The following is a 26,619-nucleotide window of genomic DNA, read 5'->3' on the forward strand; positions in this document are numbered from 1 at the left end:
TTACAAAGAACAAAAGCAATGAAGAAAATATTACACATTGTTAGCACATTATGAGACAGAGTCAAAGGCTTCTTCTGAGACATGTTATTTGCTATGTGCATAGACAGGGTGCACATACAGAGAGCAAATCAGGGCACCTGTCTCTTTTTCTCTGCAATCAAATCCCATGAATTTTATGGTACATAATATGTATCCTCTGAATACAACCTATACTTGCAACACAAGTTATCCTGCAATTGCAAATATAAGTTGTACTCAGAGGATCTCTTCTCTTTTAATGTAAAGACTAAAAAAAAAAGCTTCATAGAAAAATGGATTGAATTAAGACCTGGTGTTCCCTAGAACAGGCTCAATAAAATTAATAGGTTTTAAATGATTTCAATGTAAAGATAACTAATGTTGGATCTGATCTTTTGCAAAACAGTGTCTGTGTATGTGCTTGGGAAACTAATGACATTCAGGATTGAACTTGCCTTCATCTCTGAATGTTTTCTGATCTACAATTTCCCGCAATTACTCAATGCCTGAACATGTTTCGATATGTACTATTGGCTTTAGAAAAGGATATCCTTTTGAAATGGCATAGTCACAAGAGTTTTAGAAGAAGAAGAAAATAATTAACATCTCAGTTTCAAGACTTTTCAGAATATTTCAGTCACATCAATGAGATTCTTAAATTTATTTTGCCTTATTTAAATACAGCTTACAGCACATACATATACACGATGGTACAAAGCAAAAGCAAATATTGCCTTCATGTGATATTTTGAGCTTATCAACCCATTATAGCATTACCAGCAAAATGGATCTTGGTTTAATCACTTTTTGGCTTTGCAGCCTTGAGTTCTGGCCAGTCTTGCCCAGCGTGTAATGCTATGGCTAAATGGCATCAGCTGCTATTATTGCTACTACAACTTCTGCTACGTTTAACACCTATTTTGCGGCAACAGTAGACTGCTGGGTGATGTACAGAAGACAGAAATGATTATTATCCCTCTCAGAGGGTCGGCACATTCTACATCAGACAAAACATTTGTGAGAATAAGAAATTTAAATTGGTAATGATAAGTTGGATAAGATAAAGAGTTGGCAGGTGCTGGAGAGCTCTGTAAATATACAGTAGAGGAACCTAATTCAAGAGACAGAATTTCCAGAAATACTGTTTATGGCAACAAAAACGACAACAAAATCTTGTAGCATCTTCAAGACTAGTAAATTTATTACTGCATAGCTTTTGGTGGATCACTGTCCACAATAATCCACAAAAGTTTAATAAACAATACATTTATATACCCTTCAGATGCCACACAAGACTACAGTAGTCATTAAACTAATTTGGAGGGAAATAAGCATATGGAAAAGGGAAGAAACAAATAACATTAATTTGTTTGTTAGATCTTGCCTTCCACTCAGGAGTTCTGGGCAACAAATATTGTATTCCTTCCTTCCCTTTTTTTTTGCCACTACTACAACCATGTGAGAGCGCATGAATGGCCCAAAATCAGTGAGCTTCCTTGCTTGAGTGTAGATTTGAATCTAGGTTTCCCAGTGTCAATCCAATATCTTGACCACCACACCATGCTGGCTCTCATGACAGTGCAAAGGAGAAAAGACAAGCGTGGAAAATGAATGAAGCACAATAAAGATTTTATGGAGTTTACAGTGACCCCAGCTTTGCAAGTGAAATAAGACAACTACATTTCAGTGAATTAATTACAGACTTAGCACTCATTCTTGGCCATATCCCATTCTGTATAACCTTCTAAAAAAGGACAGATAATGTTGCAATAATGCTCATATACTTATTATTTCATCATCTATCCATTTTAAAAACATTTTTTTCCCAAAGGCCAAAAGAGCTTAAGGGATTTGAGAAGTTTTTCTAGTAGCATCATGAACATTATTGTCATGTACAACTTCAGATCTTTACTTCAAACTTGCAGAAATATTTAACTCCAGCACTCTAATATTTTTGTATGAAGCAAAAACATCTAACTAAAAGAGAATTCTGACGGACCGTCTCACGCCCATCACATCAACCCGTCCCACTTGGTCAGGCAGAGAGGGCATGTTACGGACCCCATCAGTGAGAGAATGTCAGCTGGTGGGGCCTAGGAAGACAGCCTTCTCTGCTGTTGCCCCTGCCCTTTGGAATATTCTCCCCCCAGAGGTGTGCTGGCCCCCTACCCTCCCGGCTTTCCAGAAAGGATTAAAGACCTGGTTCTGCCAGCTTGTGTGGGGCAATAAGAGCTTTAACCAACCCTGGGGGTGGCTGGAGCCCTGATGACACTCCCTGAGCCTAAGACTCGCTAGTTACCATCAATTCTTGGAATATCTTTATTATTAACTTAGGATTATTCTTATATTGTATTTTTAATTAATTTTATCTTTTCTGTAAACCTCTCAGGGTTGCTTTTTAATGAGATGGGTGGTGACAAATTTGATATATAAATAAATATAAAAGTAAAACATTCCTGTAGATACTTATACTGGGCAGTCTGTACTATTCATACATTTTTTATGAATAGGAAAGCACGCTCTGCTTCTGACAGAAAGGACAGCTTCTTGACTTCCATGAATTTATGGAAATGTATATAAGAAATGGGATTGTTAGGATTTTTTCCCCTTAAAACAGTATGTGTCTTTAATAATTTAATGAAAAGCAGAAATTCAAAAGATTAATGTTTCCCCCTCCTCTTCTGTATCTGTACTTTGATTATGTGCCATCAACTCAGTGTTGACTCTTAGTGATTCCATAGATACATTTTCTCCAAGAAGATCTGTACCTAATCTGGTCCTTCAGGTCTTGTATCTGCACTGCACACCTACGTAATGCCATACAGATGTGGAGAAAGAAAAAAAGAAAATCTTATTTCCTAACATAAAACTGATTACCCTGGGCATTAATGTATTCAGAATACCAACAAAGTAGATGCCAGGAGGGGGAAATATTTTTGCTTTTTCTGGATTTTGGTTGGAGGCTTCAGGGATCAAAAGAGTAACTTATATTTTGCAGACGCTTTCCATTCTGGAAGCATCAAGGGAGAACATGACTAGCTACAGTCACTTAAAAATGGCAGCACTCAGCAGAGAAACATGGCCCATTCCTGTCCCAAAGTTCTAGCAATCTTTCCCAGAAACACTTTGGAACAATCAAGCCTTCCCAAATATTTTATATGACAGCTATGTTACTGGAGGGGTGACAATTCTGGCGCCTAATATATGCATGTTGACTTAGAAAGTGATCCCTTTTGTGCTGTGGGGCCCTAAGATAGGGCAGACTTCATTCAGAAAAATAATTTAGAAATACTACTCCTTTTAAAAAGAAGTGTTAATTGGTGGACCTTTCTCATATTAACTTTGCTCAAGAGTTCAAAGCTCAAATTCGTGTTAGGAAAAACTTCCCAATGCTCAGAGTAGCTCAATAATGGAATCAATCACTAAACTTGAAGAATATTCAGCAATGGCAAAACTAACAGTATATATTCATTCAACAGAAGCTTAGCCAAATTCAACCAAGAACGGCTCCCGTATATACCATATATTATACAACAATGCAAGCTTAAGATATTTAAATATAGTTTCTAAGGAAAAAAAATAGATGAAAGGACCTAACAAGAAATTAGAAACAATTTCTAATGTTTACAAATATATTGATTGTAATTAACAGTTGAGGTACAATGGGTACAAAGGGTATAATCTGCAAGCAAGTAGTTTCCTAATAATGTTTTTATTGATTTTTATTCTTTTCCTCTTTTTATTTTGTTTTGTATATTAATACTCATATAAAAATAACATTTTGCACTTTTTAGTTTTATTTTATGATTCACATTGTATTGCTTCTTATAACTGTATTTTGTGTGGAGTTTAATAGTGCTTTTCAGGATTTTAAATGATACAATATATTCAGTTAGCCTTAATCATTTATTGGAATATTGGAAAATTATAATAACACATTTGTAAATTCCTTGTTTATGCACCTGATTTTATAGGCTTGTCAACTATGGGTTATTACACTGAGCAAAGGGTGTTGGCATCCAGCGAACATTGGCTGATCTCAAAAAAGCTAAGCAGCATTTGACTCAATTAATACTTGAATGGGACACCATCCAGAAATTCCAGATTATAAACTAGACTGAGTAGTAAAAGAAGGAGGAGGAGGAGGAGGAGGGAAAAAATCCTGGAAGAAAGGAATGACTCACTGGTTCTATGCTGTTGCAAAAAAAACCAAACAACAACAAAAAAAACTGGACATGCTCATGTAGTTACCAGGAGTCCAGTTAAATCTGAAAGAGCCTTTCCCTTTATCAGTTAGGCAAAGGATTAGACTCAATAACTGAAAAAGACCTTTTAACTGTATGATTCTAAGACTCATGGTATGAGCTTTACCGTGAAACAATTAGGATTATAACATTATGGCTGAGATCAACATTGCACTAATTTGTTTCAGCTTGGCTTTGTACTCTGTGTAAACTCAGCCATTGTGGTCTGTAAACCATCATCTATACTTTGGTATAATGTGTGAACCCAACAAACTATAGCTTATTTGATAAACCATAGTTAAAACAAATAACATCTTAGAGTGATATACATATCCAGCCAATGATTATGGGGCTATGTGGAGTGGGTTTCAGCAGAGAATAACTACTATCCACCCTCAGCCATATTTTTATGGATTTCATTCTAGCAAAATCTTCCTTCAACATACATTCATGCATATCCAGTCTTAGAATAAGACATAATTATATTAAGCCATGGTTTGAATGATGATTCATTGAATAATTCATACTTGTTTGGGTTCATACAATATGCTAAGTCAGAAACCATGGTTTACAAACCACAATGGCAATTCCTACAGACAGAAAATCCCAATACATTATGCAGTTCTACCAGCCCAGTCTTAGTGTGACTTCATAACACACTGGCTCTGAGATTAGCTATCAAACTTTCAGGATCAAAGGTGTGGCTTCTACTCACAATTGAACACTGCCATCTTTCATTCTAAGTAAAAGAATACTGTTTTAACTTCTCTATTTTTGCATTCATGGATGATGTTAATCCTTACTTAATCCGGTTCAACAAGAGGTAGAGAAACTAATTAGTCTTACAGATGAGCAAAGTTATGTCATGTTTGAATAATTCAGTCTGTTTCCCTCCTTGTTTTAGCATCTCTTGATTTGTCCTTATGTAGACTTATTAGAGACCCAGGATGTAAAAGAACCAAGAAATAAGCCAGGAAATCATAAGCAAACCATGCATTTCTGCTTGCACATCACATTAACTTAAGACGTGGACTATATTTGCATATCACACTAAAATGTAAGATTGGCTTAGCAGTAAATTCAGTTGTTTCCACCTGAAGGCTCCACCTGTAAGTGCAGCTAACAGGACTTACATAGACAAGCTTAATATGATATTTAAACAAGAGACTCTGACTTTATCCATCTGAAAGAAACCAGAAGACAAACACGTAGCTTGATGTCTTCATTCTGATTTTTTCTGTACGAATGATTCTAGGGTCTTACATCTGCATGTAGTGCTAAGACTGGCTAACTAAGACATGAACAACGCATTAACCATGTGCTCTTTTGGGAGGAACTGGTAAGTGTACTCTGGTATGCTTGTCAGTATATTTGCCTTATCATTTAGTATGATATGAAGAGTGGAATATAAATAGTAAGCCAGTGAAAAACCATGGATTCAAACTGCTGTTCATGAAATATCTTCACACATTACACTAAGCCCCAAATGCATACCATTACTGTGTGGCTTTTCATAATGGATGAATCCAACTTCTAGGTGAATACAGGACAGAATTTAAAGCACAAAAAATACTTGTGAAACTGAAGTCTGAGATATGAAACTGTATAAACATGGCTAAGAAGCAAAAGAAATTGCACAATTTACAGTATTTTGAACCTCTAACATATTTGACGTTTAGTTTAAAACAAGTTGCTGAAATCAACATGGACAGAAGAACCAATTAAATTACAAGCAAGTAAGTAAAATAGCGAGCTTGAGTATTTGAATTTACAATAGATAAGAAAAAGAGCAATTACATAAATATAAAGAGCTGTATTTTACTTTGCAATGTATTGTAATAGGAAATGGTACTCTTGCTACAGTTTTCCCCAACAGCATTTGTATTGGATGAGAAATCATAAATCAAATCTTGACAATTTTAGAATTCAGCACACAAGAGCTGGTGGGAATGCCCTGCTGCATGGCTGAACCATGCAATTTGAGAACCAAAGCTAGCCCCTAAGACATAATAATGTGGATCAGCAAATAATGACATAAAAGAGAAGATATTCCAGTTGCTGAGCTCTTAAAAATCATGACACTTATCATTGTTACCAGGGATATTATTTCATCCTTAGAGGCAAACATATTCACCTACATCTTGAAAAATATAACGATACTACTTTCTTCCTAACAAGGTCAAGGGATGAAAACAAGCAAAGTTAAGCTCCTAATATTACCAGTCTTGTTCCTTGTAACAAAGATCAATGAGAGTTTAATTATGCAATGGGTTTATTTAGAGCTGACTGGACTTCCACTCAGGATTGATGGTTTCCCCCTAAGTATTAATATGAATAATATTAAACGTAGTAGGCAAGATGCACAGAAACTGAAATATGAGTCTTGCCCTTTATTCAGTTGTATAAAAAGGATGATAAAATAAAAAAGCGTTAAAAATACAGTTTCACAGTTTCACAAAGACAGTGTCACCATATAACATATTTTGTGAACTGACAGCCAAAGTCTTAGTAGTAGCTAAGCAAAAATATCTATCCCACTGATACAATAATCATCCTTCTAATAAAGATCCACAATCATTATTTCATCAACATACGTTAACTGTATCCTTGGCAAGCGTGTCCTCAAATCGAGCCCAATTTACATTTGGATTTCCGTGCTTTCTGATAGTTTTCAAAATTCCCAGGTCAAGAAAAGTTGATCTAATAAAACCCATCTCCTCACTTGTTTTAAATTGGATCAACAATTTTTACCCATCCTTTACAGCAAGACAGTTCTGAAACTTTATACAAGCAGCCTGCTCTTTTAGGAAAGGGAAACAGAAAAGGCCACAAAAAGAACACCCAAACCAAAGATGCGTGGTGCAAAATCAAACAGAAATAAAGAGAAATTAAGCAAGAAAAAAAAAAAACAGAGGAGAGACTAAATAGGGAAAAAGGTGTAGGACAAAACTATAGAAAGAGAAGGAGAACAATTTGGATGAGCAAGGGAAGAAGAGCCATAAGTGCAGATGTGGGTGGGTATGCTTACCAAGCGTTTGCAGCTGACTTCTGCTGACTGAGGTACTTAAGTGTTGCCCTCTCATTGCAGCTGTTGGTGCAAGACTTCCTTGCTTGAGTGAAATGTTGTTTCGAGAGCTCACCGTCTGTATGTGCAGGTGGTTCTCTCGGGAATCCGTCACAACCGCTGAGCCTCTGGACTATAAAACCACTTCTTCAAATCTGAAAATCTGAGAGAAATAGCTGTTTGAGGAGGAGTTTGGGGGCTCTTCCTACAACAACAATAACAATACATAAAAAAAACCCTACAGTAGCTGAATGTGTAAAACTTTGATGTTAACTACCAGCAAAGCGAACTAACTCTATTCAACATGGTTTTGTCCTATCATTTTTTTTGAGAATGAAAATTTTGATTCACGTAGAAAAATCTTTTAAGCCCTTTGGTATCTTTACAAAGTGAACTTTATTTTTCAGCCCCAACCCCCCCAACCCCTTCTATTCCAAGAGGGCAGAAATATTCACTGTTTAAGAATTAACCATATAGGCTCAGTTCTTTTAAGCAACCAACTTGGTGTGTGCTGAAATCCTCACCCCAGTAGAGGGCTCTCAGACATTAGAATCATCAGGGTTGTTGGGCTGGGTTTTAGAAACCCAGTCAAGCAGTGAGTTTTCCTGCTTCTGATTCAGACTCAATGTCAAACACTTCAGATCCATGTCAATCACTAAAAAAAAGGAAACAATAATTGCGAACAAAACATTTGCTATTATTTCACCATGAGATCCAGAATTAGCTTTTTGAGGATGCTGCTTCATTTTCCTCAATGGTAGAACTGGTTCTTCTAGCTACCAGCATGAATGCACTTAAGTCACATTGAAGTTCTCAGAATCCTGAGGAATTACCAGTATTATATATAAAACAATGATGCTAGGAAATACATCTCAGAGTATTCAAAATTTGTTGGATATACCAGAAAAAGTAGATTCAAACTTACTATTAAGTCATTTGACAAGTTGTTATTCTTTTTAAAATCCTGTTTGGAAAGGCCAGGGATTTCCAGTTTATGTCCTGTATATCAATCATGTATCTCACCATACAAATATCACCTTTCAGAAAAGCTGCTAGGCTTGAGAACTTTGTGTCCCAGGCCCCTTATGGCTCTACCTCTTCAAACCCTCATAAAGCTAGCAAAGACAATGATTAGATTCACGTATTGCTCTAAGCCAATAATGTGGTTGGTTTGGTCTGAGGTTGGACTGATATGTGACCCCAGCCATTTTTAGCTTATTCCACAACTCATGCACCTTCTGTGGAACCCTATCTATGGTTCTCAAAGTACCCACGGAGTATCTATGTGTGTGTGTGTGGGGGGGGGGGGGGTTGATAGATGGATGCTCTAACCTTCTAGAAATTAATGCATTCATTTCACTTCTTCTTCAAAATTCCCATCCATTACTCCATTTTTTTCTGTTGTGGAATTTTAAAAATGCAGCCATGACAAAGTTGTAACTCCTGATCTAATATGATGTTGAACCAGGGCAATTGTAGTCTTCCTTTACCTGAAGCTCTTCATGTTGTTGGAACTATAACTCTTGATATCCTCAAGCAACTTGCTGACTAAAAATTCTGAGAGTTGTACTCTCATGCACATCTGGAAGGCTTCAGGTGAATAAAAGATGTACAAGCATACCTACACTGTTCTCTGATATTTTTTTTTATCATTATCTGAATACTTGTTTTCTCATGATATAGTTTTGGTTATTTTAGACAATTGTTTTGAATTAGTTATTTCAAAGTGTGTCTGTACATACGTTCAGATTGAGCTTTCCCCTCAGTAAGCCATGGGAAAGGAGTGTTTTAGGGCCCAAAGCTGCACAGAAATGTTTATATAAATAAATATTCAATTTTTCTGTACTTCAGAGACACTGGTATCATTTTTTGATATTTAAGAGCTGTTAAATTCAATTACATGGCACATATACTAACATAAGTGTGAGAAACTAGCTGAATTAAATTAACACCAGCATTTATATACAGAGACAAAAAAAATCTGTCAACATACAAATTTGGTCTAAAATCCAAAGCCCAGTTAAATAAAGTCCCTTGAAATGAAACTTCCTTTGTCACTTTGATTTAAGCAGAGCTGAGCACATTTCCATTCTAGCCTAACTTGGACTATAGATCGGGCATTAAGGCTTTCATTCTCTACTGTGTTGAATGCATTTACATATATGTCTAAAGGAGGCGGGGAGAATAAATAAATGCAGACTATGGTTGACGTATATTTGGCATTCCCCACCACAACCTCTAGACATTACCCCTGATCACAATTCCTTAAGACTATCAGAATGGTTCCACACCATTCTGAGATGGGAAATGTCAATGACTGGTATAAATCCTAAAATGGGATTAACACTGTTTTTAAAAGAGAAGCCCACTCCCTCTCCCAAATCCAGGGAAACAAGAAATCCCACTCATGTGTCTGACATGGCCACTCCACTGCAATCCTTGCCACTAAAAGACTGCCCACCCTTGTGGGTACTCACTTATAATTTAATAACTATATAATAACTAATACTCACTTATAAGCATATAGGAGAAATCATTTCCAGGAGCTCTGCATTGGTGTAGCATGTCTGTGTTCATTACTAGAAAGTGGTTGATCAATGTGCTTTGATACAAATGGTTAAGATAATACACAAAAGTAATCCTAGGGATTCTGGCAAAGAAAATGGACACATAAGCCTACTTATATTTATTTCTATAACACTATCTGGAAGGAAAATGATTTGAAAACTACAACCTTTTGATTGGGCCAATGTGCCAAAAAAAGCTGACTGTGAAACCTCTCTAAATAAAACAGTGGGTTATTCTCTTTTTTTTTTAATGGATTGAATAGCTGGTAATGGCAGTATGCATGACTAATATAAGCTTTGCAAAGCAACAGTGATAGGCTATTGCAAAGCAATTTGGGCCATGAAGGCAAACTAATTAGATATGTCACATCCAAATCACCTTGTTGAAGCAATTGGGGGGGGGGGGGACAATCACTTTGGGCAAGTGCTTTGGAAGGGACTTCTCTCAGCCTTCTCTGACCATGCTGACAAAAGAACTTCCACTCTGAATGTCTTTTAGGTTTTACTGAAGCAATTTAGTGTGGAACACCTTTAGGCTACACCAAGAGAGCTCCAGGCTGACACCTCCAGGATTGTCCAGCACTGTCTGAAAAAGCTTTCAGCCTTCTCCTGCAGTGCTGCCAGAAAAAGTTTCTGGCTCTGTTGTGCTGCTGGACTTTCTCCACACTTGTCAGTGGCGGGAAACTGCAGACCATTGTACTGTGTTCTCCACGGAGCTGCATTGTAAAAGCTGTTGGTTGAAAATAGGATTGGATGAATACCGCCTGGGAATATCAACCATATGACTGTTTCCTGTCTAAAACTAAAGCACTGATGTTAACTTTTAGAAAATGTTACAATAAATAGCTTGGGAGTAGGTTACCTGGAAAATAACCTCTGGGATATATCTTCATAAACTTCAAAATCTTCAGAAGCTCTGAGAGCCCCTTCAAACAAAGAAAGCCAGTTGGCTATATCTTGGCAATCTCAGATGTGGAAATGCTTTCCCAAGGAGTTTCACCTGGCACCTATTTTATAATAATTTTAACTTCAAGACTTTTTCAGTGAGCAGCCTTTGATTGATTGAAAAGTGGGAAATAATTATTTTAAAACATGTACTATTGTCTGATCTATGGTTTACTGTATATTTGTGCCAATCTGGGGAGAGAATATTATTATTAAAATTATTAAACCAATTTATATAGCCACTCATCTAACCACAGGTGACTCTGGGCAGCCTACAAACAAAGCTGAAAACAAAGTTGTAGACATGAAAGCTGAAAACAATAAATACTTTAAAAATATAAAAATCAAAATAGTACAAAGGATAAAAGGATGTTAAAAATAAGGGAGCCACCTCACTAATTCCCCCATCATCTGAGGTCTCCAGGTCTGCTGGCATAACCAGGTGTTCAGGGACCTCGGGAAGCTCAACAAAGATGAGGCCAACCTCACCTCAGTGGGGAGAAGATTCCACAGCGCAGGCAGAAAAGGCCTGCTGCCTTGGGCCTGCCTAGGAGACGGAACCTGCAACGTGCCCTCTCTGCTGGATCTGGTAGGACAGGCAGATGAAATCGGGGAGAAGGGCCCCCCAAATATGCATTCTTATATATTGTATTTTGTTTTTACGCTACCCATACTTAAATTGATTTTCTAGACCTACACAAAGTTGTAGACATGTTGTATTCATATAGGGTTCAATCGGGTTGCAGACAATAAATAGAAAAGGGTGTTTCTTCTTGGGACAATATTGTTGTTCTGTCTACTTCACAGCTAAAACATTTGTAACAGCAACAGAACAATGTATAATAGATAGCTGGAACATTAAGAATTGCATTTCAGCAACTTTTTTTCTGTTTAATATTTTGGAATGTCCAAAAGCCTGAGGATGCCAAATATTAATGTAACTGAAGAACTTTCCTGCATACTGCAGTTGGCTATCTCTTGGTTTATTGGGAAATACTTTATTTTTGAATTGGTTTTATCATTATTGATTTTATATTCTTCTTCCAAAGGATTTGTTTCATGTTTCTGAGTTGACTAACATATTATGTATATAATTGGTTTGATAGTTCTCCTTAATTATATTTAGATGAATTTATTTGATGGGCTGTTATTAATATATTGCCTCATGAATGTATATTATATTGAGATGTAACATTTAGAAAGGCAGTATGTATATGTATGCTGACTTGGTCATTTCATCCATCACATGTGTACCCAGTATGTTTTACAAAAAGATGAGCAGATGCATTATCTTTCTGAGAATCCACTCAGGAGCTAACAGCCTATCTCAGGCAAATATGTATAATTAAATTCACATGCTCTAAATGCACCAGCCTGAAAAAAGGGTAGCCCAAGAGAGAAGAATTTAAAGCTGTAGAATGATGGAAGGGGGAAAGGATATTCAGCTGTTCCTTACCTGTCATTTCCTTATTTCAAATGAGTATTTTCCTGTTATCTGTTTTTACCCATGTTTCCAAAATTATATTCATCTCCCATATTTTTCAACACACTTACACCCATTTTTTAACATAGTATATTAACTGATCCCTAATATAATAACTGTGGGTTGAAAAGCCATAGTTGTGAAGTGAAAAAAAAAGTGTTCAGAATGACTAGGAGTGAAGATTTTTTTTTCTTTTTTGGTACTTGGTTAGATTTAATTTTGAGCAGCCTGAACAAGGTGGCATTGCGAGGTACGTATGCGCAAGCAAGCCCCACTGCTCGCCATCAGGCTTATTTCCATGTAAACCTGAAGAGGACTACGCTGTAACAGAACGAAGGGCACGATTTAAGTAAACGCCTGCGTGTCCACAATACAAATATGCAGGCATGCACACTCATCCATACACCCAGGCGGTTGCACACGCAGGAAAGGGTTTAGCAAAGGCACTGCGCTTCCTTCCTGGCCACGAAAGGCAAAAGTACACGGATCTTGCCGCAACCCCGACCCCTCTTCCGCGCTGCGCGCTGCCCGCCGCTCCCCCCCCCACGCCGGGGTTGGGCCAAGCCTCCATCAGCCCCTTCGCCTGCTCCGGGCCTGGATTACCCAGAGGGCCTCACTGTGGCGCAGGCGCACTGAGGAGACAGCTCAGGAAGAGGAAAATGGAATAAACAATCCCGCCGTTGCCGCTGCCACCGGGACCCTCCAGCGCCTGACGGAAGGCCCCGGTCTTTCCCCGCTCTCCTTTAGCCTCCTCTCCCCCGGCGGGCTTGCTTGACCCCTTTAAGAGAAGCACAAGCGCCCTCCCCTTTCCTCCCTCGTTCCCGGAACTCGGGCAGTGACAGCGGCGGCCGTGGGACGGCTGCTGCGCCCGCTCCCCGCCTGCCTCCCATGGTGCGGCGGCGGCCGGCGGCGGCCGTGCCTTCTGAGGCGGCCTCGCTGCTGCTGCTGTAGCAGCCGTCGCCGCCATGAACAGTGGCGGCCTCCCCTGCTCCTCTCCGGTAGCTCCCGTCGCGGCGGTGGTAGGGCCGCCCCCCGGGCCGGGGGTTCCGGCGGCGGCGGCGGTGGTGGCGGCCCCCGGCGGGTTGAAGCCCAGGTTCTGCCGCTACTACGCCAAGGACAAGACGTGCTTTTACGGCGAGGAATGCCAGTTCCTGCACGAGGAGCCCAAAGGAGCTTCCGCCGCCTGTCCCGGCCCTCCGCCCCCGGTCGCCCTCGGTGGGCTTCCGCTTGGGCTCCCTCCTGGCCCCGCTGCTCCTTCGGTCGCTGTGGCCGCCTCGCCGGGGCACGGCGGTAGCGGCGGCTATCCGGGACATGGGGCAGCGGCGCCGGGAGCGGGGCCTAAGAAACCCCCCGAGCTGGTGGGAGGAGGCGGAGGAGCAGGCGGCGGGGGGCTGGACGGACCCCGGTTGGCCAGTGAGTGTGGGTCGAGGGAGAGCCGCCGGTGGGCGAATGGGGCGGCAGGAAGTGAAAAAGGCTTGGGATGGGCCTCCGGTCTCAGGCCTGGGCTGCGCGGCTTCCTTCCAGAGGAAGCTGAGATGTCAGAAGCGTCTCTCGGAGATGGCTAGATGCTCCGGAAGAGGGTGGGCGAGGGTGGCGTGATAGGGCTGTTTCCTTGGGTTTTGAAGAGAATTGAAACCTGCGGAGCTTAAAGTAAAACGTTTGAAAGGAGTAAGGGAGAGGCTGCTAATACTGGCCCCTTCTCCTTCCTCCCCGTGGAAAATCCTGATTCGGAGATGAACGTGCACCAGCCTGTCAAGAAATAGTAAAAAGGGGTGTGGTGGAGGTTGTGTGCATCTAGGTATATACAGTTTATTACTTCTTATTTATATAGCTAGAAAGGTGATATGGGGGCTAAGGATGTTCACGCAGGGTGGTATAAATGGAGATTTAAAAGTACAACTCACTACTAATATTGATGAAAATAACCTTCATAGCACTGGCATAATTTATTAGTCCAAAGCTATATTTAATCTGTACACCCCTATCTTTTACCAACTGCGTCTATGAGGTTTTGTCATTTTTCCCTTTAACTATCTGCTTCTAGTAAAATATGAAGTTCTTTGCATTGGAGAGTGGTAAAACACTGCTTGAGGGAAGCCTAAATTGATTTGGCTCATCTCCTACCCCAAATTAGGAAAGCACTAGAATCTTCTGATTATTTCAGATTCAGGACATAACAATACAAAATATTTATTGAGAAAATAGAGCTAAATTGTCAGCAGTATTCAAAAATTCAACAGCACTTGTTGCAGATATTTTGAAGTGTGGCTTGACAACTTGTTCGGCCTTTTCTGTAGCTTATTTTTCTTTCCTCGTTACAGCTTCTAACGGAGCTCTAGGTTTTATTAGTTAAATACTCTAATCTAGAACAGCTGTCCACTATAAAAGGAAGAAAGGAGTTTATTATATGTATACTATAAAGCCGCTTTTTCAAACTTCCAAATGGGTAGATGCATTAGTTTTTTGTAAAAACAAGAGATCTTTAGTATGTATTTCCCGGTGTATATTGTGCACAGAAGAAAATATTGGTATAAACCCTTTATTTTTTTTGTAGTTTTTTTTATTAAAATGATCTTAAAGAGACAATATGTTAAAATAATTGTAGCTATCAAATAAGGATAGCTTATTCAATATCAGGAAAAGGCATATTTGTTAATATAATAAATGTACAATTCCTCAATTTAAAAGACCTGTTAAAAATAAGAGAAGTATTGTAAGAACTAGTTAAGAGAATGAGCTTCAGACTAGGATGTCCTTTAAATGTTAACTTCTGCTATGATGAAGTCATTAGATGATCTTAAGCGAATCACTGTCTCTTAACTGCATCTGTAATATGGGTGATAATGATTGCCTTACAGATTGTTGTATAGATAAATTTGGAGTATTTTAAACACTTGAAAGGACTCAAAACTGATTTGAGCTTGCTAGATATGAATTAGGGCAGTTTAATGATTGTGTGCTTTTAACATGGCTAGAATGTACAGTTTATTATTCGTTGCTTAGATGACTACAAAAGTTATATTATGAAAAAATAGTATGGATCACACAATTTTCTATTTTGTTGTCCCATTTCCTGCTAGTATCACATATTGAATTCAGCGGTGTGTTTCCTAGGGGAAACTTGGTATTACAAATAATTATTCAATGTTTTCATGACAATACACTTTCAGGATTCAAAAGGAACGTTTATCCTAAATAGCATATGCCCTTAAATATTTTTTCAAGAAATTTATAATAGTTTTTATCAGAAAAAATATTAATACATTGGGGTATACCTTTTAGTCAAGTTTCTGAGGCTAAACTGAAAGCTCTAAAAGTATCATGATGTCTCAGGTAGCACACATGGCTTAAAAACATGACTGCTTGCTGTCTGTAAAAGTGGATTTTTCCAATACTCAAGCATACAACAGGCTGGCTAGAAGAATAATTAGTAATGCAGACAAATCCCTCAGCCTATTGCTTTTTGTAGAGCAGTGATTCCTGACTTGGTGGCTTCCAGGTGTGTTAGTGTAAAAGTCCAATTATTCCAGCTGGCAACAAGTTGAAAGGGTGCTGTAGATAAAGGCCCTTCCCATGATAATCTGTTTTAGATAGCAGGGCAGCATTTTGTTTTTGGATTAACTAATAAACTGTTTTCATACAACACTTTATAGCACAAGGCTGACTTATGCAGTTTCTTCAAGTATAGCACTGGATTGTCTTGTTCTTCAAAAAAGATGTCTGGTAGTGATAGTCATACTCAGCCAGTCACATTTTGTAGACTTATTGTCAAAGCATGTAGGACCTTTCTATAGTTATATTCAGCAAACGGACGGGAAGAAAGCTTTTTTTTTTTTCGAGATATGCCTGTCATATCTCAAATAATTGTATGCGTGTTTTAAATGAATATGTGGAAGGAGGGGGAAATAGGATTTATTTATGACTATAATTACAAATAGCTCAATAAAATAATAGGAAGGAAAAGATTGGAAAAAACTGACCTTTAGAAGAATTTATCATTAAATGCTGCTCTGATTAAGTAAAACAATACACAAGGCTGGAGTAAAATTATTACATTTAATTCTATGTTTTAGCTTTGATCAAATAGTGAATCAGTTTTAAGAAAAGGTGGTGTGTGTAGGGCAAAACTATGAATACCACTTTTTCTGTACTAGCCTCTTGCTCTGTGGCCTGCCTTCTTTTGCTGCCTCTGCTAGGGAACAGAGAGTACTTAAACTACAGCATTGACAGAATCAAGGCTTGTCAGTGATATGGAAGACCTTTGTGGGAAAGGCCAAACTTTCCAACAAGCTATGACAACTTTTTTGACTCCCCGTAAAATGAGTAGACAGAAGCAGCAAAGTACACCTCTCAGCAGAATATATTCCAAGCTCAGAATAAAAGAGCTTTGCTCCATGGTCAGAACAAATCATATGGTTTGTTCCAAGTGGTATTGTTTTGAGTGCTTTGCCTATTCTAAGTGCAGCAGTTGGTCTGCTTGTGGCTCGTGGCTGGACTGCTTTTTTGCCAGCCTAACTAACATACAGCAACAGGGAATAGTCATATTCTTGGTGCTATTGGTTTAGATTAAATGGGGTGATGTTGCAATGGAGCGTTGAGGAGAAAGTAGTTACATACTTGGCTAGACAGAATATAAAGACTGTTTGCAGATTCATGCCAGCTGGTTTGCCTGCTAAATTATTACTAATTTTCAAATTTTCTTTGTTATGTGGAAGATAGAATACACATGGTGGTTGGTTTTGTGTCTAGAGTTTGTGTAGGAAGGCATGTGTGTTGCATGTGTGTTGTGCTGTACAGGTAGTTCCTGGATTAAGAACACCCGGTTTACAGACGATCCATAGTTAAGAACAGTGCCTATTGTAGCAAAATTTGAGCTAAATACACAATGGTTCGAGTTAAATACACAATATTACTTATAGAGTATTATGCAATAATACTGTTCTGGCTTACATACAAATTCAACTTAAGGACAGACCTTGGGAATGGAACTCGTTCTTAACTGGAGACTACCTGTACTATATTTTGCTGGTGGAGAGTGCAGAAGTATGTGTGTGTACACGCTACTATATTTCACAAAACTATTGCCAAAGCTGTTGAGGTTGTATAAATGTTCAGTGGGTTTTTTTGTTCACTTTTGCCTTTGATGTATATCTAAAGTTCATTTAAAAATGCCTTGAGAGTGTTGGTGAGTTTTGTTCTTGTCCTTCTGTGCCCATGATCTGTTGTTTAACTTTTTCTGACTTGAGCTCAGTTTGTAGTTATGTATGTATGATTGTTCCTGTTGTGAATTTTTCAGAATGTTATAAGCTTAATATTTGGTTGTACTGCCAAAAGATTTTAACATTTTTTAGAACATAAAAATATTTCCTAGTGAAGAGGAATGGCCAGCTGGACTTCTCTTCTGAGCCTGCTGTGTTAAAGTGTTAAATGCCTTTAAATTGCTAATGAAAAGAATGTAGATAAATAATTTCCTCTCTTTGCTCCTGAGCTCAACAGAGGATTTATTTAACTACTTGAAGATGTAATCTTTTTACTGAAATCTCTGGAAGTGTGAGGTTTTATTCAGTCTACTAAATACAGTCCCTTGGAAAGCTTTCAAATATGTTTTTAAAATCCCTTCAGTCAATTCTTCTGCAAGTTGGCTGGCTGGTAGTGGTCAGCACGGGCTGCCACCGTACCTAATCTTGCAACACTTTGGTAAAAACAAGGAACAAGAGGCTCATAACAAGTTTCCGTTGTTTCCTACAGCCAAGGTACTCAAAGCATTTCATTTTTTTTTTCACAGAACTATTCAAACTATTTTGACCTGTCTGAATATTGTCAATTCAGACCATTCCAATTACCCATTTGTACAGCATCTGTCTTGTTTGCGCAAAAACTCATTTTCTGATTTATGCAGAAAATCTGCTTAAGATATCTAGTTGAAAAAGATAATAGAAAGGTCCTAGTAATATTTCTGAATGTGACTTAAATGGAGTTAGAACAACCTAAAACATGTGTTTTAGACCAACTGTGCAGATTGCAAGCAGACTTGAGTCCCAGTAGAAAAGATAGAAGGGCATCTGCTAAACTAATATGTCACTGACTGGAAAAAGCACTGAAGGAAGTAAAGTAATACATCATTCTGCATGGAGAAGCATTTGGGTCACTCTAGCTTATGTTTCTCTTACCATTTGTAAGGAGGAAACAGGCATATCATTTATGGTTCTTTATATGTAAATGTCTTCAAACATCTCACGGCTTTGTAGAGTTTTGGAAAGAGTGTATTATATTGATTTAATTCACTTGTAATTCCTAACTTTAAAAATAACTGGAATGAGCTGTTGAAAAGATTTATCATTACCCGAATGGAAGAATATAAATAGAAAACATGTACAGTATGCCAGCTAGTTACATGGTATAGTAGGGCCTATCTTTTGTAGCACTCTAACAGTTAATTTATCACATATATAAAATTATTTTCAGAAATTAAAACAGGCATACCTTGTATGAGAGATATGATTTTCTATGGGCTATTTTTGAAACAGACTTCCCCATAATATGGTGACCTCCAGATGCATTAAGTCCCATGTTGTCTGGCGATGACAGAAATAGTAATTTAGCACATCTGGAGTGCACTTAATTGGAGAAAACTGTTCCAAAGATTTCTAGAGATAGTAACTGTATAAATCTACTCAGAAATAAGTCTCACTATGTATGTAGGCTACCTTATACACAGTAAAGCTGTGCAGCCTAAGACTCCAAGATTGCATGTGATTGTATCCTGCAGTTTTAACTATTCCCCCATAGATGTTTACTTCAACAATAAACATAATACAAGACTGTTGGAGATTGCACCATCTCTTTTCTTCTATGAGTTGTTTTGATCATGAAAACAAACATTGGGAGATGGGTAAGGGGAAGGGTCCTCACAAGCTTTCCCTTTGTCTGTTTTTCACCTGGCCTGTTATTAGTTAAATGAATCTATGTTTAAAAAACAAAAGAGAACTTCCTATATGTCTGTTCCTCCCCCCCCCCCGCCAAGATGTAATGTAGATAGAAGTGAAGCAGTTAATCCTCATGTATTTCTTTTACTTCACTGTTAATAGCTGGGCTAAGCTCATGTTTTCAATCCAAGAGAATTATGAGTGTTCAACTTTTTTTTTTTTTTTCATCAAATGAGGTGCTCTGCTGCTTAATTACTCTTGGTTCTTTTGAAAGTCTGCTTATGTTTAGCAGCACATCCTCTAGCAAAGGCTCTGGCTAAATTCAAATATTCAACAGGTTTATTTAGTTCTAAGTTATGAGTTCCTGGTTAAGCAGGACTAAAGGATTATAAAAATGTGCAGAGATCTCAGGATTGGCAGAATAAGCATAGATAGGCAAGATACCTAAATAGGATTTGTTTTTTTTTGTTGAATAGATTATTATTACTGTATTATTTTACCTTTTCACCTTTGGCCAACATCTAGAAAGAATAAAGATGTGGTCTGCAAAAGGAATGTGTGAAAGATGTGGGATGCCCCAGGCACTTTTTATTTTCAGATGCCAGGATAGGAAAGAAGGGGTCTATCATATGAAGGCATTCTTAGAAACTTGTGGATTATGACAAATTTTGGAAATGCAAAGACTTTCTGCAGGTGAGGAGCAAACAGGATTGGTAGGCCAAAATTGGAAAGCCTGTGCATATATCTCAGTATATGTAAATAGCAGTGTTCTGGTCCATGTCAGGAAATTGAGATATCTGAGAGATATTAGGGACAAATTAACAAAAACTTACCATCCAGAGACTATAAGCTCTACTATGGGTCTAATGGGAAGAATGTGCTCTTTAAGAATGCAGGATGGTACAAACATCTTAGTCCGTGTAAGTCAAATGCTTGATATAGGGAAGCTGCTTAAAAGTAGTGGAATTGAATTGTAAGATGAAGTTACAGTTGCTTTCCTTCTGCTGTCTCTGTCTCAATGTGCTGAAGCAAGCCATGCTTCAAGAAAACCTGACTTTGGATCAGATAACATCCAAAGTACATGAGTAGGAATCCTAATAGGAAAAGAAAAATGCACTTTGCAAATAAAAGCCTCTGTTTTCAGAGCTAGATAAAGTTTTTGTTTTATCTGCAAAAACAAATCACACTGGAGGCCATTTTGCCCCCAAAGAGATGAAAGCCCTGCCAGGGCTTTAGAGGTGCAAATGGAGGGAGAACTAGTGAAAATGGAAGTTTCTGCTCTCAAAGGAAGGAGTAATGGCCAAGGTCAGAAAAGGGGAAAGAAGCCAGAAGTAAGTCCAAAGGTAGGGGTGTGTGTGTGTGTGTGTGTGAGAGAGAGAGAGAGAGAAAGAAAGTGAGTGATGCATTATGGGAAAGAGAAAGAGACGTCTCAAAGAAGTCTTACTGCCAGAGCTACTAAAGAAGGTGGTGATTTGAACTCTGGCTGGTGGAGCAACTGTTCTAGTATTCAGAAATAAATATTTTTTTGTTGGTATTGATATAAGCTGTAAAGAGCAGATCGTAGTCACAAATTAAAAAAAAAAGATTGAAAGGAATTGGGAAGGTTGTAATAAAATGTAGACCAGTGATGAAGAGACAGTCGCTTTGCATGTTAAGGATGCACTGTACTTTTCCAGATTTAGGCTCCAGTTTACTATGTGTTACACAGTCAAAAAGAGACATAGAGTTGAATGTGTTGATGGGGATTGCTCAGTAACAAGTAAGAATGGAGATCTGCTGTAGAAAGAAAGAGTATTAGAAACTGGACTTTTCAGAGTGGATTCCACAGAGTTGTCAGTTCTTTGGTAATGGAAAACTGTCTCAGCTCCCAGATCCAGCAGAGCAGTGCAAAGGAAGAAATTGCACTGAATCTTGGAATAGAAAACTAGGTTGTAGGAATATACAGTACAGCAAATCAGGTAGATGCAAAGGAAGAACTGAGTATAAATCTCAAAACTGCAAACTATAAATATGCCAATCAATATAACTCTGTGTGCTGATGGATCACATGGTACAAAAGTAGTAAAAATATTGAAAATATGGGAAATGTAGCACAACAGCAATGTTCAGTGGGTAGGAAAATCCATACTGACCTCTGTTTCCTTCCTATTGGGTCAAAAGGCAGAAGCAGGCATTTTGTAATTTTCTTAGATGAAGCATCTCATTTTTGTTTGGTAAGGCATAAGGTGAGCAGCAAATTCAGATTCTTTGTGGCTTATGTAGAATATAAATTGGGAAGAAAGCCACAGCTTTTCTATTCTGATAATGGAACAGAATTTGTGAATGGACAGATATCTGATTATATAAAGGAAAATGGGATTATTCATGGGAGAACTGTTTCCTTTGTATCAGAAATGGATTAATAAAGGATAAACATTTTTGTTGGATATGTGCAAAACTATGTTAGTTGACCGAACCTGGATCAAAAATGATTTTAACAGCTAACAGTCACCAATAGAAGCTACCCGCTAAAGCTATGAAAGACACACCTTATGAAATGTGCTTCAACAGAAAATCAGTTTATATCAAAATCAATTTGGTTCTTAAAATGTATACTTCTGTTCCCCAAAAGAAAGGAGACTGTCCACTGCAGGGTTAAAGTAGTGTGTCTTACTTTGATGAGCAAGTAAGGCCACCTGAGAGTAAAATCTCTGAACCTGGCAGCTATCAGCAGACAATACTATAACAGCTATTTCCAGTCTCTAGTTTCAAACCAGCAACATATTTTCAGAAAGAAACTTACAGAAACCAGCTGAGGTGTTGCTGACTGCAGAAATGGAATTGCAATTACAGTAGCAGCTGAACATGAGCCACAGTTAAGGCATTCACAGAGGCCTAACGAAGCTGGGATCAGGCTCTCACTGGTGGAGGAGAGGGTGGAGGAACTAAAGACATGGGGAGATATCTAAAAGCTGCTCATGAATCGAAGAAATTGAAAGAAGCAGCACAGGGAAGATTAGAATATCTTTTCAAAAATTACTGTGAGAGATTGCACTGAGGGTGAGAGAGAAGTAGGTATATCTAGCCATAAATAATCAGCAAATAGGAGATGTAGCTACAGGCTTATCAAAGAAATGGATTCTTAGCTAGTCATGCAAACAGGCTGGGAAAAAGACATTCAAAAGCTTCATTAAGAGTCCATCATAATGAACTCAATAAAGGAGGTTTGGAATGTTCCTATGAGTTCTCAAGATTCTGTACTCCAATCCTAATTCACAACATTAAAACCTATTAAAGTCCATGTGAATCTTGCTTTACCAATTGTGCTCTGGCTGGTGGAGCAACTGTTAAGGAGTTTGACAATAACACTTGACAGTTTGTGGAACTATCTACCACAAGAAAGCCAAGTGACTGCAAATGGATTTTTAAGGCGAAATGCAATGCATATGAGGAAGTTCAGTGCTTCAAAGTCAGAGTAGTAGCCAAGGGATGCTCTCAGAAATATGGAGAGGATGAGATTTTGAAAATATTTTAATTAGGGCTCTCTTAAACATAGCACTAGAAGCAAATTGACCATCTGGATGTAAAGACTGCTTTCGTATTTGGAGAGTTAGAGGAAGACATTTACATAGAATAGGCCTCGGGTTCATTCAAACTGACAAGTAGAGGCTTGTGTACAAACTACAGAAAACCTTTATGGATAAAGCAGGCTGCCAAGGCTTCCAGAGAGAAACTAAATCAAATGTTGCTTAAAAGGGAATTAAGTAATGCAAAGCTGACCCTTGCTTCGGATCAAGATTTAAAAATAAATGGACTTTATCTTGACGTATGTTGATGATTTAATAATTTGTTATGAAGGCAGACAAGATTGTAAGGAGATTGTGGAGCACCTGAACAGGGAATTGTGGTGAAGGGATTGGCAACATCTCTTATTATCTTGAAGTGAAATTGAAAAAGATGAGGAAAGGTGTTATCTCTTTAACCAGAAATGTATGATTATAGGGCATTTTAGAATGCCTAAGACTGAAGTAAATTTACTTACACACTTGTAGAGGCTAATTTTCTAAAGAAAAGAAAGAACAGTTGTTAGCAAGATGCTGTATGGGTCAATAACTAGACCAGACACTTCTACAGTGTGAATTCTATGCAGAAAATTCAGTGTGCCAACATAAAATGGCTGGGCAAATACCTCAAGGGCACCACTGACTTAAGTTAAAACTGCCAGCAAGCAGCAGCCCTGAATTAACTGGATATATGAATGCAGATTGGACTGAAGTTAGAGCTAACTGCAAGTCTGTAAATAGTACCTGTTCCTCTGTAGTGGTGAAGAAATGAACTGGCAGAAAACAAGTTGCTGTAGTGTTGTTCTCCACCAGGGCCAATTACCTTTCAGCTAGTGAAGCCAGTTGCAAAACCTTGGGGATTTACACATTTCTGAACAACTTTGGAGTTTCTGACTCCATAGAAATGACTGAAGACAACAAAAATTGTATGGTATTCAGTTATACAGGAAGGAAAGATTCATTCAATAGTAAATGACATTCATATCCAATGGCTCTATGTCTATGGAGGATTTATTAGTGTGCAGTACTGTCCTATAGAACAAAATGTGGCTGATGTGCTGACCAGGCCACTGCCTTGAGATTGGTTCCAAGTATTTGCAAGAAGATGGCTCTCATGAGTGGATGCTAAAGATGATAAGGGGTGTTGGAGATTACATCATCTCTTTTCACCTATGAGCTGCTTTAATCCCTAGGTTAAATGGCAAGACATAGGTAAGGGGAAGAGTCTTATTTATTTATTTTAGAAAATTAATATGGCTGCCCATCTTACATATGAATTCTGAGTGGTTAACATAAAAAACAATATAATAAAACCTCTATAAATCAAGCAGAAACCAGAATTAAAGTAATCGTAATACAGTGGCCGAGGCATAGAGAGCCAGTTTGGTGTACTGATTAAGGCATCAGACTAGATACTGGGAGACCTTGAGTTCTAGACCCCACCTAGGCACAAAGCCAGCTGGGTGACCTTGAGACAGTCACTTTCTCTCAGCCCTAGAAAGGAGGCAGTGGCAAACCACTTCTGAAAAACCTTGCCAAGAAAACTGCAGGGACTTGTCCAGGCAGTCTCTGAGAATTGAACATGATTGAACTGATGGGAAAAAAAATACAATGGCCAAGGCACAACAGACCTAACTACACAAGCCACACCTGTATTGGCCTCATCTGAAATCCCAGCCAGCACCTGGGAGAAAAGCCAGGTCTTTACAGCCTTCTGAAAGGCCAGGAGGGTCTTTGCGGGGAGGCTGTTCCATAGGGCAGGTGCCTTGACAGAAGAAGGCATGACTCCTTGAGTCCATAATGTGACATTGTTTAATACAAGGGACTGAAGTGTATCCGCCCTGTTGCATCTGGTGGGATAGCAGAGATCCTCAGAAATAGACGGTCCAACAAGTAACCTGGCACTGTGCCACACAGAGCTTTAAAGCTGATAACCAGCACCCTGAACTGCATCTATCCCTCTATTTCTCATGTGGCCTACTGTTAGTTAAATGAATCTCTGTGTTTAAAAGGCAAAAGAAGCTTCCTGTCTGTCTTCATTTCTCTCTTCTGCTTCTCTCTTCAAGATATACAATAGTTTAAACAGAAGTAATATAAATCTACTTTTATTTAAATAGAATGAATGTCTTCTACATTCATCGATACCTGGGTTAAGCTTATACTCAAACTATGAATATTTCCTTTTTTTCCCAAATAGGATGCTCTGCTACTTAATTATTCAGTATTCTTCCAGAAGCCTTCTTACATTCAGGAGCATACTCTCTAACAAAGGTTCCTGCTGAATTCAAATCTTCAACAAGCAGAGAGAATATTAAAAGTATGACCGCAGAGTACTCATATTAGCTATGTTTAATTCTATTAAACATAAATTAAACCAAAATTAGTTTTTATACTGACCCCCATCTAGCACTTTTTGGAGTGCAATCTCAGTTCCTGGGACTTTTCTGTCAAGTGTGTCAAAGATTGTAGTCTAAGGTGTTTAACCATAGTTTATATGGATATATCTAAGTTGCATATTATTGCTTTTAACACTTTAAGAAAATGTGTTCTTTTCCTTTAATTTTTTAAAAACCTGCTTGAAACTGGGAGTGGCTTTGAATCAATGTAACTTTAGCCCTTAAATGCTAGAAATGTAAATGTACTAAAGGGTTAAAATGTTATATTGGAAGCTCTCATTACTTGGTAGGTTATTGTAATCCTGAATGTGGCTGCACATGGTATAAGACATTTTGTGGTAATTTAAACAAAATTTTCTGTGATAGATAAAATTTTAAATGAGAAGCAATAAGACCCAGGATCTAATGATTAAAAAAAGAGTGCAATCTGTGTTAGAAGTTGTTATTTAATTTGTGTTCTGTTTCTGAGAAAATTTATTTGCTATTCACATCTTATTTAGTTAAAATTATTTTGATTTCACACAGCTGAAAAGCAATAATTGTCAGTGGTTCATCTAAAGTAGACAATAATTATTGGTGATACAGAGAATATTCAGGATCTTTCTTTTCATAATCATGTTATGAATGACAGAAGCCAGAAGATACAGCATTCTAAATTGATGTACTGAGTCATTTGAACCATTTTCTTGATACAAATATACAGTAATTTTTCTGTATAAAAATAGGAAGGTATAAGCCCCACATAATTTATGCTATATTAAGCTAAAAAACTATAGTTGTAATCTATTGAAAAATGAAAAATATAGATTTTAAGCACTAATAGCAAATAACAGGGTTCACTGAATTTTCCCTTTTGATCTCCTTAGCAGATTGTAGTTTGCTGAAAGTGTTTAATTCCATTTTTAGGAAAATAATCACAAATGTCCAGTAGAGTTTCATCAGGTAGAATAATTTTGCCCTTTAATTGGAACAAATGTGAAAAATATGTATGTTAACTTTTCTACAGAACTAAACATTCAAAACTGTTTTATGAAATCTACATAGTTTGGAAAATAAACAAATATACCATTAATGGGCCTTCTTGTATAGTCTGCAATACTTTCCTCTAGCTAATGATAACTATTCTTCACACTACATATGAAACTGAAACTAGATTTTGGATTTACATTATCTTTTCATTGTCCCCACCCCATTATTATCTGAACTTGAAGATCCCATGTCTATTTGAACATAACTTTTCCTTTATTAGTCACTGTAGATGGCAGCATCTAGTTGACCTTGGCTGATTTTGAAACAGCTGTGTAGGGTCAGATCTGCTTAAAACCTGAATGAGAAACGAGCAGGAAATCACAGGGTGGTAGACTAGACTGTAAAGTTAAAAAAGAAAACTTAGAAAACAGTTATCTAACCATTTTTCAATTGTGCCAAGAAGAC

General features: G+C 38.0%; 2 protein-coding genes across 5 annotated transcripts in view; one reads left to right on the forward strand and one right to left on the reverse strand.

Annotated features, from left to right (window-relative positions):
• FLT3 (fms related receptor tyrosine kinase 3) overlaps window positions 1-8,203 on the reverse strand; it is a 68,263-nt gene extending 60,060 nt beyond the window's left edge. The window contains exons 1-2 of the mRNA XM_088140692.1: window positions 7,851-8,203; window positions 7,291-7,489 (exon numbers count right to left, since the gene is read on the reverse strand). Coding sequence (XP_087996818.1) covers window positions 7,291-7,345 — 55 coding nt within the window. The 5' untranslated portion in view covers window positions 7,346-7,489; window positions 7,851-8,203. The remainder of the gene's footprint in view (window positions 1-7,290; window positions 7,490-7,850) is intronic.
• A 4,735-nt stretch (window positions 8,204-12,938) lies between these two features.
• PAN3 (poly(A) specific ribonuclease subunit PAN3) overlaps window positions 12,939-26,619 on the forward strand; it is a 72,128-nt gene continuing 58,447 nt past the window's right edge. For 2 of the 4 annotated variants that reach the window (XR_015796110.1, XM_088140695.1), the window contains exon 1: window positions 12,939-13,734. Coding sequence is in view for 3 of the 4 variants with exons in the window: in XM_088140695.1 (XP_087996821.1) it covers window positions 13,287-13,734 (448 nt within the window). In the remaining variant the exon portion in view is untranslated. The remainder of the gene's footprint in view (window positions 13,735-26,619) is intronic. The other 2 variants (XM_088140693.1, XM_088140694.1) reach the window with 1 other exon arrangement.

The sequence above is a fragment of the Python bivittatus genome, unplaced genomic scaffold, assembly GCF_059951505.1.
Source record: "Python bivittatus isolate LINGU-HERP-01145 unplaced genomic scaffold, Pbiv_v1 ctg000340_np1212, whole genome shotgun sequence".
Taxonomy (NCBI): Eukaryota; Metazoa; Chordata; class Lepidosauria; order Squamata; family Pythonidae; genus Python; species Python bivittatus.